Source organism: Bison bison, unplaced genomic scaffold, assembly GCF_000754665.1.
Source record: "Bison bison bison isolate TAMUID 2011002044 unplaced genomic scaffold, Bison_UMD1.0 scf7180017864535, whole genome shotgun sequence".
In the NCBI taxonomy this organism is placed as follows: Eukaryota; Metazoa; Chordata; class Mammalia; order Artiodactyla; family Bovidae; genus Bison; species Bison bison.
This window is the reverse complement of record NW_011495084.1, coordinates 1,529,665-1,542,823: the sequence shown is the minus strand read 5'-3', so window position 1 is coordinate 1,542,823 and position 13,159 is coordinate 1,529,665. Positions and strand designations below refer to the sequence as shown.

Below are 13,159 nucleotides of genomic sequence, written 5' to 3'. Positions count from 1 at the left end.
AGACAGGTATGGATGTGAGAGTTGGACTGTGAAGAAAGCTGAGCACCAAAGAATTGATGCTTTTGAACTGTGGGGTTGGAGAAGACTCTTGAGAGTCCCTTGGACTGCAAGGAGATCCAACCAGTCCATTCTGAAGGAGATCAGCCCTGGGATTTCTTTGGAGGGAATGATGCTAAAGCTGAAGCTCCAGTACTTTGGCCACCTCATGCAAAGAGTTGACTCATTGGAAAAGACCCTGATGCTGGGAGGGATTGGGGGCAGGAGGAGAAGGGGACGACGGAGGATGAGATGGCTGTATGGCATCACTGACTCGATGGACGCGAGTCTGAGTGAACTCTGGGAGTTGGTTATGGACAGGGAGGCCTGGCATGCTGTGATTCATGGGGTCACAAGGAGTCGGACACGACTGAGCGACTGAACTGAACTTGAGCACCTGGGCTTCCCAGGTAGCACTAGTGGTAAAGAACCCGCCTACCAATTCAGGTTAGATGTAAGACATGCCAGTTCGATTCCTAAGTCAGGAAGATCCCCTGGAGAAGGGAAGGGCAATCCGTGCCAGGATTCTTGCCTAGAGAATCCCATGGACAGGGAAACTGGTGGGCTAGGGTTCATAGGGTCGCATAGAGTCAGACACGACTAAAGCAACTTAACACAGCATAGTCACCATGCTGGGGTACGACAGTGCTCAGATTTTTTTAGTTTATTTTCCAGAATTGTTTTGACTGTTGCTGCATTTTCCAGTGTTTTCTCTTCCTCCACACTGCAAACCCTGATACGAAGCCTCCTTTCACACTTAGGGCATGGGTACTTGAGCACACATTTGTGTGACTGTGACCCACAAGTAACAGGGAGCTTTGGAACATCCGCGTGTGTTCAGGGCAGGCAGACATGTAAGCGATGCTAACAAGGTCAGAGGATGCAAACTGAACCCAATAAATGCAATTGAAAAGACAACACCATCTATTTTTTCTAGTTTCAGAGTTTCATTTTTCATAAAATATTAATAGTCAAAATATTAGAAAAATATTAAGTTGTTCATGATGACAATACCTTAGGGTTTTAGAGTACTCTGAACTTTTCACAAAAAGCTTTGCATGTGATTTTAGTAACAAGAGTTTATACCCAGGCAGGAATAATTATTCTCACTGTTTAGGTGAGAACTTCATAGTTTTGCCCAAGGTCACAATAAATGACAGAGAAAGGACTATAATTCAGGCATTCTCCAAGTGAAATGCCCCATCTCTTCAAGCCATCGTGTCATAAACCACTTCTATTTTAATTGATGGTTAACTAGATATTGGGGTTTCCCAGGTGGTGCCAGTGGTAAAGAATCTGTCTTCCAATATAGAAGATGCAAGAGCCATAGGTTTGATTCCTGGATTGGGAAGACTCTCTGGAGAAGGAAATGGCAATCCACTCCAGTATTCTTGCCTAAAAAATGCCATGGACAGGAGCCTGGTGGGCTGCAGCCCATGGAGTCGCAGAGTCAGACACAACTGAGCCTGCACACACACACACACAACTAGTTATTGACTTTAAACGCAACAATTTCCCTTATTTTCCCTTAACCCATGAAAAGTTAATCAAATATAAAATGGACTTACAAGTGCTAACCATGAGGACAGTAGGCTGGCTTCTCTTCAGTCCCTTAGTAGCTACAATGCTAATTAAAAAATCAGTCCCCGGAGAAAGTCTGTTAAATGTGAATGTCCTACACATTAAAGAAAAATCACCCATTAAGATATTTAGCTCAGAAACATTTGGAATTTTATGTATGTTTTTAAAAATTTCTATTATGGACACAATTTTCTATGCTTAAACACGAATGGCTATTTGGAAATCATAGCTTCTTAAGTGGATAAATTTAAGTCAAAAAGTGTATATGTCATGCAGACAAGCATGATGGTATCCTGAATTAATTCATTACTATCTATCCACATACATAATTTGGCACTGTACATCAGATTTAGTTATTCTAATCACACTACAGTCCAAAAAGTTGTCCTGAAAACTCTTATAAATTCTATTTATACTACGCTACTAAAACAACTTTCTAAAAGCACATATAAAATGTTAATTTTGTGTTTCATGTAACTTAACATGATATGTTTTAATCTTTTTAATGCTTTCATACCTTTTTGTGGAAGGCAGGATTTCTTCTTTCATTAAGCTTTCACTGGATATTGAAACAACATATCCATCCAGAAGACTTCTGGCTGGAGGCCAACTAATGGTTACTGCATTTGAAGTCCTACTATGATTCAGAAATTCAACCGCACTGGGGGCTGTATCATTTAAAACATACACATAAAATAACATTTTCTACCATACAAAGCACCTATTTTAAAACTGCTTTGGACTTCTTTGACTCTGCAAACTCTGAGGGTAACCAAGATATTCCTTTTATTCCTCCTGGTAGATATGAGAAGTTAAAAGTCAAGAGAGTGCAAAAAAAAAAAAACCAGCAAGAATCATTTTAAACATTGAAACAGAACTTATGTGTACCCCAGCAGCGCTGTATTCAGCATTTACCCTGCCTCTATAATGTAGAAAGAGGTGATATCTGGGTTTAGTGTAACCACCCACCTCAGAAATGCTTATAAAGATTTTCAAGGCATCATTCCAGTTAAATACCAAATAGTAACAAGGTCAGTCAACAGGAAAGTTCATTGCCATCTAAATATGAAATACTTCCCTTATTTTTCTGAAGAAAAATGTTATTATAGTATATATGTTTTATTTCTCCTTTAAAATTCTTCCATGTATGGGAAAGTGAAAAAGCTGCCAAGATATTCTCTCTCATGTCTGTTCTTTATTATTACAATAAAAGAACACCAGACGTGACCAGTTTCTAAATATATAAATCAATCTTCCCATGCCATCAGTGTCAAGAATAACTAAAATGTTATTTTAGTTGAACAGTTGACAATTTTACTTAACCTAGATTTGAAAATGTACACATTTTGCATACACCCTTTCCAATTATCCTTTATTTCATTTGACGACCAGGAATAAGTCACCATCTGCCATTGGGAATAAGTTGCTAACACTGGGGAAATGGCACACTCCATTGTCTGTTTAACTGAACAGTGGAAACATTAAATCACAAAGGGAGACTCTGGCCAGAACCCCGGCAGTTAGCAGTTAGCAACTCTATTGTCTGGAAATACACATAACAAAAGAGGCTGTGCTAATTCATACAAGGGGAAGTAGAAAAAGAGACAAGAGGCAATACTGCCTGCCCATAAAGAAAATTTGTAAAGAATGAACTGTTTACTAATTCTTCTCTATAAGAACCAAATGAATATTTGAACATTGAAACTTATAAAATGAAGTCAATGAAACCTGGCTAAATAAATTTTTTTTAAAAAAAGAAAATAATATATAAAACAAAGCATTTTTATGGAATCCTTCTGATTATATTAATAAAGTATTTTTGAAAAGTGGAAATGTTTTAAAAAATTGAACATTAAAATAATATCAAAAATGATTACACAAGCTGTACCTGTCTGTATTTCTTTTATGTAGGGAGAACTGTCTTTAAAACCTTCTTTTTCAGTGCGAATTGAAAAGGTGTACACGGTGGCAGGATCCAGGTTAGAGAAGATTGCAGCTTCTTGAGATACCTTCTGGACCTGACAATCCAAAAGAATAACTTACCAAGTGTTCATTTAAGAAACATTCCACAATCAAACACAAGCAAAAAAGAGAAAAGATTGGGGGTTATTTAATTTTACTATCCAACATGTTGTTGTCGTGTCCGACTCTGTGACCTCATGGACCGTAGCACGCCAGACCATCTGATCTGATGGAAGCATGAGTAATCTTGGTTTCAGCATGAAAGTTTAATTCCTCTGAGAGTCCCTTATAACATACCATGAAAGCAGCAGCACAGTTTACGCATGTGATTTCATAACGCTGAAAATTCCCATCAGCTCGATTCCAGAGAATTTCAATGGAAGAGTCCGTAACTTTGCCCTCATGGAGATTTGATGGTGCTTCCAGACCTACGCAAAACACATAAAACACTAAATTGCTCCTGGATGTTTTCTAACCAGCTTTTTCTTTTATTTGTCCCTTCAAAGAGAGTAAAAAGCACAGCACACAAAAAAAGGACAATGTAGTTTAGTAATGAATTATCTCTATCCTAATTAAAAACAGTGTCTATACATTTAATAACTTATAAAATATGATACTCAATTGTACTCAGAGTCACTGGAAACACCATTGCATGCAGCTCACTCTGATGCTACAGCAAAAACTAGGTGAGAGCAAATTCATAGGAGCAAATGCACAATATTCAAAGAGGGCAAATGAAATTAAAGCTTTCTGAAACTACTAAAACACAACAGAGACAGAAATATGAAGGCTAGACAAAGAAGTAAAAGAATTCCTTTGTCCCAAATATTGGCTGAAGTTAAAAACAAATTTTATCTGATGAGTTTTAGTGTTTCATTTTCCCAATTTAAAGATTTCATCCAGCATAAAGGAAAACTATTATTTTTAAAAAACTGAAAAATGTCAGCTTTAGAGTATTGTCTTATATACTGGTATTTCTGCTACTGATATAATGATATTGATATAGTTAGAGGATCAAGTATTACTTATTTTTAAAGACAAGAACTGTAAAACAGAATGTTGCCCACAATGGTTCATAATATAAGAGCCAGAGAATATAAATATTAGAAGTACATAAAAATTACAAGCTAAAGTAAAATATAAACATATATCTGACCTGATTATAGATATGTTAAAAGGCTATTAGAATACATGATTTATGACATCAGCTTGGGATTATTTTGTGCAAAAATTGAGTTTAAACAATAATGGAAGGATTACAACTTGGGGGAAAAAGATACATAATGCAATATGGTATAATAACATATGCGAAGATGTGTAATCAGGAAAAGCAAATCATTAAGAACCTTGACACTTATTTATATTTATAGTCAGAAATATAATGATTTTAGGACACCACGCAATTTTTGTATGGCGTTTATTACTGCTTGCCATCAATTTCTACATAAAGTGGACACGTGTGTGCTCAGTCATGTCCAACTCTTTGTGACCTTATGAACCGTAGCCCACCAGGCTCCTCTCTCCAAAGGATTTTCCAGATAAGAATACTGGAGTGGGTTGCCATTTGCTCTTCCAGGGGATCTTCCCCACCCAGAGATCAAACCTGTGTCTCCTGTATCAGCAGATGGAATCTTTACCACTGAGCCACCATGGAAGCCCTGGAGGAAAGGGACCCACATACACTGTCCATGGGAAAATACATTGGTACAGTCACTATAAAGAAAAGTCTCTGAAAGCCAAAAAAAAAATACTGAAGAAAGCTAAGCCTAGGATGTGACATTCCTACACCTGGGTCTATATCCCAACAAAACCATAGTTGAAAAGACACATTAACCCCAACTTTTACTACAGCACTACTTACGATAGCCAACACAGAGAACCAGCAAAATGCCCACCAACCCACTCAAGCTCAAAGAAGATGTGGTGTGGACTATTACTCAGCCACAAAAAAAACACATGAAATTATGCCACTGGTAGCCACAGGGATGGCCCTCGGAGGATGACACTAAGAGAAGTCAGCCACATCGGGAGGCATACGACGTTCCATCTAGGCAAAATGGAAAAGGAGACACAAATAAACTAATTTCAAGAGATTCTGAGAATTCAACATAGGATTCAAAAAAAAGTAAAGGGCCAGGGATGAATTAGGAGGTCAGGACTAATATATGGAGGTCCCCAGTGGCTCAGTGGTAAAGAATCCAAGTGCCAAAGCAGGAGATGTGGGTTCATTCCCTGGGTCGGGAAGATCCCCTGGAGGAAGGCATGGCAACTCACTCCAGTATTCTTCCCTGGAAAATCCCATGGACAGAGGAGCCTGGAGGGCTATAGCCACAGGATCGCAAAGAGTTGGACATGGCTGAAGCAAGTGAGCACGCACACACATACACACACACGACTAACACGTACACGGAAATCTGTATCTGTAACAGATAATCCACAAGGATTATCATCTTTCCTTCTATCCCCAAGGACCTGATGTTCAGCACAGGGAACTCTGCTCAACCTTCTGCAATAACTTCTATGGCAACAGAATCCAAAAGAATAGGTCTGGTGTTTGTATGTGTTCACACACCATAACTGAACCAGGCGGTTGTACACTAACAAGAAGCACATTAGAAATCAACTATACTCCAACATACCATCAGCCTGAAATTAAAGAAAAGGAAAAGAAAAAAAATCCATGCCTAGTTTATCCCCTCTGACCTCCCTGACTTGGGTTGCTATCCTATACCCTGGAGCCTGAGCAGGCTTGTATCCCAAGGCTGGACTAGGGGAGGTCAAGACAGTCAGTCAGGGTGTCTTTAATTCAGTCTTCTCTTAAACCTGGATGATTTGCTCTGGCTGGGACCAGAGTCCATAGCACACCCAAAGGATGGTGGCCTGACCCTCTGGCTTTGGGGACCTTGGAAAAGTCACCCAGCCTCTACATCTCTTGGTGCTTGGGTTCCCAGCTCAAGCTTCCTTCCTGAGAGTGCAGCCTCCTAAGCTCAGGTAGCTAAGCATCCTCTGCAGGGTGATGTGGTCCAGGTTGGGATTAGTCCAGATAAGGGTTTGAAGCTTTAGAAGAAGGAAGTAGTGAGTCACAAGCCCTTGGGTGTTGGCTCTAATTTACAGCCCAGGACTTTCCCCAAGGCTCTGCTGTCGCCATGTGGGCACTCTCTGTAACTACAACTTGACAACAAGAGCTTACTGGAACCTCCAATCCCTGGCGGCTCAGATGATAAACAATCTGGCTGCAATTCAGGAGACCAAGAGTGTGATCCCTCGGTTGGGAAGATCCCCTGGAGAAGGGAACAACAACCCACTCCAGTATTCTTGCCTGGAGAATTTCATGGAGAGGGGAGCCTGGCAGGCTACAATCCATAGGGTCGCAAAGAGCTGGACATGACTAAACTATGGGAGTTGGTGATGAACAGGGAGGCCTGGCGTGCTGCAATTCACGGGGTCACAAAGAGTCGGACACGACTGAGTGACTGAAATGAACTGAACTGAAGAGACTAACATTTCTACTTCCAATCTACGGGGCCTGGGTGGCTGCTAAGGACAGCTGCCCTCAGGAAACGTCCTGGAGCAGATATTACAGAAATAAATTCCAAACACCACCGACTTTTACAAAGCCAATTGCAACAGGCAAAAGTTCCTCACTCCATTTAAGGGAAAAAGAAAAACAACCCAAACTACCAAAGGACAAGATGCTCAGCATCCTTAATTATTACAGGAATGCCAATCAAAATTACAATGAGAAATCAAATCCCACCAGTCAGAATAACCATCCTCACAAGTCTACAAACAATAAATGAAGGAGAAAGCCTGGAGGGAAGGGAACCCACATACACTGTTGGTGGGTATATATATTGGCACAGTCACTATAAAAGACAATCTCCGAATGCCAGGAAAAAAAAAAAAACAAACAAGAGAGCTAAGCCTAGAATTTGACATTCCCACACCTGGGCCTATATCCCAAGAAAACCATAATTCAGTAAGACACATGCACCCCAACATTCACTGCAGCACTACTTACAACAGCCAAAACACAGAACCAGCAGAATGCCCACCACCCCATTCAAGCTCAGAGAAGATGTGGTGTGTGCATGCAGTGGACTATTACTCAGCCACAAACACACATGAGCTTCCGCCACTGGTAGCCACAGGGATGGACCTCGGAGGGTGACACTAAGTGAAGTCAGCCACACAGAGGAAGACAATAGCATATGATGTCCCCTCTAGGCAAAACAAAAAAAGATACATATGAACTAATTTATAACACAAAAAGAAACTCTGAGAATTCAAACATAAAGTTCAAAAAAAAGAAAAAAACTGAAGGGCCAAGAATGAATTAGGTGTGTGTGGACTAAGATATACACAGAAATCTGTGTACCTGTAATATATAATCCACAAGGATTATTTTTGTTCCTTCCACCCATCCATCATCCATCCATCCACAAAGAACTAATGTTCAGCACTTGGCACTTTGCTCAAGCTTCTGCAATAACTTCCAAGGCAAAAGAATCCAAAAGAGAATAGCTATGATATACCCATACGTATCATCACTGAACCAGGAGGCTGTATACTGAAAACAAGCACAATACTGCTCCAACATACTATCGGCATAAAGTTAAAGAAAAGGAAAAAAAGCCATGTTTATCCCTCCAGCCTCCCTGAGCTGGGCTGCCATCCCATCCCTGGAGCCTGAGCAGGCTTGGGTCCCAAGATTAGACTATGGTGGGGTCAAATTTCAAGTATTCCAAATGTTCAAAATTAATATCTGTAGAATTTTTAAGTGACTTAAAATCAATGTGAATCTCAAAATGTAAAGTATTCGTATGCACACATATTATACATAATAATTTAAAATATTCAAAGAGACGAAGAAAATATACACTAGTTTTTTCTAGACAAATAGCAGCATGAGGAGTATACACTATAAAAGTGTACATTTATAATGTATACTTATCATATGCTTTAAGAGACACCATCAGGGCTCCCAGACTCCCAAAGTATGGTCTAGTTTTCATAATTTGCCTAAAAATTACTCACATTCCTCACTCTTGGATTAAGCCACTGAAAGTTCCAATTAATATGCACATGTGGTTTTTTGGTGATAGATAAGAAAAACTTTGTGACTTCTCAATTTTAAACAAGGTTAGCTCTAACTGTATACTCGGCAATTACAGATCAGGCTCAGAAATGAGGTTTTTGCAATTGTTTTAAAGGATCTTTGAAATTGATTGCAGTACAGTGAACACAGAATACTAATTTGAAATGACACACAAAAGCAAAATCGAGAAGCACCTTAGGCAACTCCTAAAATACTTACATGTTTTTACTGCAGGTACATAATATATATTACTTAATTTAGTCCCACTGATGGTAGAAACAAAGAAATTATATTCTGTGCCTGGGGTTAAATTGTCAACAGTTATTTTGTTGTCTTGTTTCCAAAGCCTGGTTACGTTTGGGCCTCGGTCACTTGCAATATGTATGCCATCAAACACTCCAATATCAGGCATCTGAACAAATAAGGTTACAGAGGTACTATGGCTTTCATAAGGGATAACAATCTGAACTGGTTTGGGCTCTGAAAGATAGAGAGAGATATTTGTAATTAAAATGGTCTTAAAACTTTCACATTTTCTAACATGTTCTAGAATTTGTGAAACAATTAAATGCTTATGTAGTCAACTTACATTTACTAGGCTAGCATTGGACAGAGAAACAAAGAGGACATTCTGACAGATCATATATACATATACATTGAAAGGGCCTAATTTTCATTTTTTTGATTCTCATTAATAGTCTAAAAAACATAAAGATCTGAGATCTACCTGTTTTTTACCTTATCTGTTTATTAAGAAAATACTTTTGAAAACCTATATACCAGAAGGAATGTTCAAAGAAAGTAAATAAGGCCAGATTCCTGCTTTCATAAAATTCTCAAACTCGGAACTTGTGTGCTCCTATGCACCTACAGATGATGCCTACGTCTACTATTCATTTGTGTGCTATGTGATTCATAGATTCAGTTTCATCCTTAGGATGGTGTTTGTCCAGTTCTAAAAGAATCACCCAAATATAATGAAATTTGTCATTATTAAAAAAAAAAAAATACGAGCAGATCCCTAACTAGAGTCCCGCATGGTTAGAGGGACATGAACAAAGGCTGTTGAGAACAGAGAGAGAATTCTAGCAGAAGTAACAACACTGGGGAGGGCTTTCCAGAGCCGAGGACAACGTTTTCTCTCTTACGGGACGGAACAAGTCTCCCGGAAGGAATGTGCAGGGCACAGGGAGGCAGTCAGGAGGGAATCCCAGACCAAGAACAAAGCATCAGCAAGGCCTGGGAAAATGGCATCACCGTGTATCCAGGGAACACCAAGCTCTTCCAGCTCTTTACTAGCACGGCTAGTCACTAGTCCTTGGCAACTAGTTTCCAGTTACTAGTCTTTAGCAAGTCTCTTAGTCATGCTGTGCCTTGGCTTTTTCTAAACTGCTCAGGCACAGGCAGGCACTCAGGGTGATTCAAGCACAAGGTGTGTTTGAGCAACAGGGGGCAGGCAAGGTCCGAGGCTGATCACTGTCCACGAGAGGCTCTGCCTGCCATGCTCTGGTGAAAGTGACTCAGTCGTGTCCGACTCTTTGGGACCCCATGAACTATACAGTCCATGGAATTCTCCATGCCAGAATACTAGAGTGGGTAGCCTTTCCCTTCTCCAGGGGATCTTCCCAACCCAGAGACTGAACCCAAGTCTCCGCATTGCAGGCGGATTCTTTACCAGCTGAGCCACCTGGGAAGCCCATGATCTGGAGGTCAGACTATTCTGTCCGCACAGGGATTTTGAGCAGATAGGAACGTGGTTCTGGCAAACATTTGGTGGAAGGATTCATTCACATTTTATTTTCTCCCTGACGTCTGTTAAAGAGGCTTATTGCGCTACTTAGAGCAGATTAAAATTTTAGACAATTTCTATCCACATTATTTTTTCCTCAGATCAATTTTAATTTCAAATCTATTTTTAGATTATTGGGATGCTGTCCAGTATATCCTTAGGTCTGTCTTTCTTCCAAACATATCTTCTCAAATATACATTCTAAGAAAGTTTTTGTTTTTCCTCTCCAGAGAATAAGTAGATGGCCTTCTCTTTTCAGCTTTTTTTTTTTTTTTTGGTGACATCTGGTTTGAGACAATGGAACTTGTTCTAAGTCACTGTTAAATATCTGACTTTACCCAGAGACAGTACTATCTAAAAGGATTTAAACACACATCTATAATTAGAAATATAGAACATAAAACCTGTGCACTATCTCCATCAATTCATTCAGCTGTAATAATAGAAGTTTCCTCTTCTGTTCTTGGAACATTTATCAGGAAATGTTCACTATACTAACCATAACATACTCCATATAGTATATTACTGGGTTTCAAGGTACTTGTATCATATTTTTCCTTTTCCAGTTGTATTTACTTTTCTTCTTCTGTCATTACTAACATCTTTGGTGGGTTTCCTCTCTAAATTCCATACAGCTTGGAAAGCTCTCACAGTAAGTAGGACTTTTCCAAGACTAGCATGATATCCCACAAGTATCCAGCTCATCTGAATCTATGGGCAATGATTTGTGAACGCGTCTAAAGATACTTTGAACAGAAAGTAAACATCTGGGGTTTGGAAATGACTGACTTATACACTCATGGAAACAAGCACTTCCAGCTTCTTGAGTACTGAAAACATTTTCTAGGGAGGGTCAGTGCTTTAAATAGGCCTCGTTTACTGTAGGCTCTGAAAGGATATAGCTGGAAACATTCCCTCCAGTGGGTAAATGTGAAGCTTTACATCAATTCCACTTGTCCAGGCAGAGGTAGCCAACAGTATTAACGAGTGATATGTTAGAGCAGAGGGGCACCAAGGCTGGAAAGGTGTAGAATAGGATAAAGCTATTCCTTCTCGTCAGAACTATACCGCAAAGTTCTGAAACCTCAAGTGGGAGAAGGTTACACTTTAAAAAAACAAAAAGAAAGGCATTGCCGTTTCTGTTGGATTCCAACGAGTCTCCACCTCTGTGACCAGGACCTCCATCCTTACCTATTTTCCTGCAAAATCTTCAGAGGAAGTGGCAACCTGAGGGCTGAGTGAGGTTTTTACAATATGAGATAAACTAAACCAGGCCAAATTCAAAGGCTTTTATCATAGGTTTGTTAGAATAAACCCTCAGGGATGCCCAGTCTATCTTAAAATTTATTCTTTTGCGAAAGGAAATAAAGAAAACTCAAACACTCTCTTACAGCTCTCCTTCTGTCAAGAAAAATGGGTTCACTAATTCCTCTGACAAAAAGAGACACATACACAGCTAGACCAACTTCGCTTCCCATTCAAGATGGCCAAAGCTCCTCAGTGCCGCCGCCCTGCTCCTGTGGAGAGAAAAGTGACGGCAATCACCAAGACTCTCAGAGTGTCTGCTTGGTGTCTGAGCCTTTAGATTATAGTAACTGCATAACACAGGTAAGATGATCATCACTCCCATTTTAGGGAGAAGAAAACTGACGACCAAAAAGATTGAATGACTTTCCAAAGGACACGAACTGGTCATTGTGGAGCTTTGACTGTAACCCAGGTAATCTGGTTCCAAGGTCCGTTGTCGTAAGCACCACCTTCTCCCAAAGGGCACATTTTATAGATCAGGTGCACACTAATAACCAGAGATCAAGTTTCATTACCAATAGTTACTTTTGAGATAACACAGACAGATGGAGAGAGAAGGTTCAAAGGAAAAAGCAATGTCCAAATTAATTTTTTTCCTACATGTCTGTAACACGTAGAAGCTCATTAAAAGGTAAAAGTCCCTCTATGCTTGACTGCCTCAAAGTGTATGGAAGAGAGACAGGATATAATATCGGGCTGGCCAAAAAGTTCATTTGGGTTTTTCCATAAGAGTGAGAGCACCCAAAAGAACATTTTTGGCCAATTCAATGAAGGGTAATTAACAGTAATTATTTGTTAAATGAATACAAGGAGAGAATGTCTACCTATGCACCTTGGGATAGGCTAATATTTGCTTAATCATCTTGACGCAAGTGAAAATGATGAATGATAAATAATAGGGTGATGCCAAAAGTTATTATAAAGTTTAAGAACTGAATAGAAAGACCAACAGGATTATATGAAACAGTGGAGGGCTTCCCTGGTGGCTCAGAGGTTAAGAATCTGCCTGCAAATGCAGGAGGACAAGGGATCAATCCTGGGCTTAAAAGATCGCACATGCCATGGAGCAGCTAAGCCTGTGCTGCCCAACTATTGGGGCTGTGCTCTAGAGCTGCTGCTGCTGCTGCTGCTAAGTCGCTTCAGTCGTGTCCGGCTCTGTGTGACCCCATAGACGGCAGCCCACCGGGCTCCCCGTCCCTGGGATTCTCCAGGCAAGAACACTGGAGTGGGTTGCCATTTCCTTCTCCAATGCATGAAAGTGAGAAGTGAAAGGGAAGTCGCTCAGTCGTGTCCGACTCTTTGCGACCCCATGGACTGCAGCCCACCAGGTTCCTCCATCCATGGGATTTTCCAGGCGAGAGTACTGGAGTGGGGTGCCATCGCCT

General features: G+C 40.2%; 1 protein-coding gene across 2 annotated transcripts in view; it reads right to left on the bottom strand.

Annotated features, from left to right (window-relative positions):
* Nucleotides 1–13,159, bottom strand: part of LOC104982597 (tenascin-N-like) — a 41,912-nt gene that overhangs the window by 6,056 nt on the left and 22,697 nt on the right. For both annotated transcript variants that reach the window (XM_010832017.1, XM_010832016.1), the window contains exons 11-15: nucleotides 8,897–9,157; nucleotides 3,877–4,007; nucleotides 3,506–3,635; nucleotides 2,135–2,285; nucleotides 1,605–1,711 (exon numbers count right to left, since the gene is read on the bottom strand). In XM_010832017.1, the coding sequence (XP_010830319.1) occupies nucleotides 1,605–1,711; nucleotides 2,135–2,285; nucleotides 3,506–3,635; nucleotides 3,877–4,007; nucleotides 8,897–9,157 (780 nt within the window). The remainder of the gene's footprint in view (nucleotides 1–1,604; nucleotides 1,712–2,134; nucleotides 2,286–3,505; nucleotides 3,636–3,876; nucleotides 4,008–8,896; nucleotides 9,158–13,159) is intronic.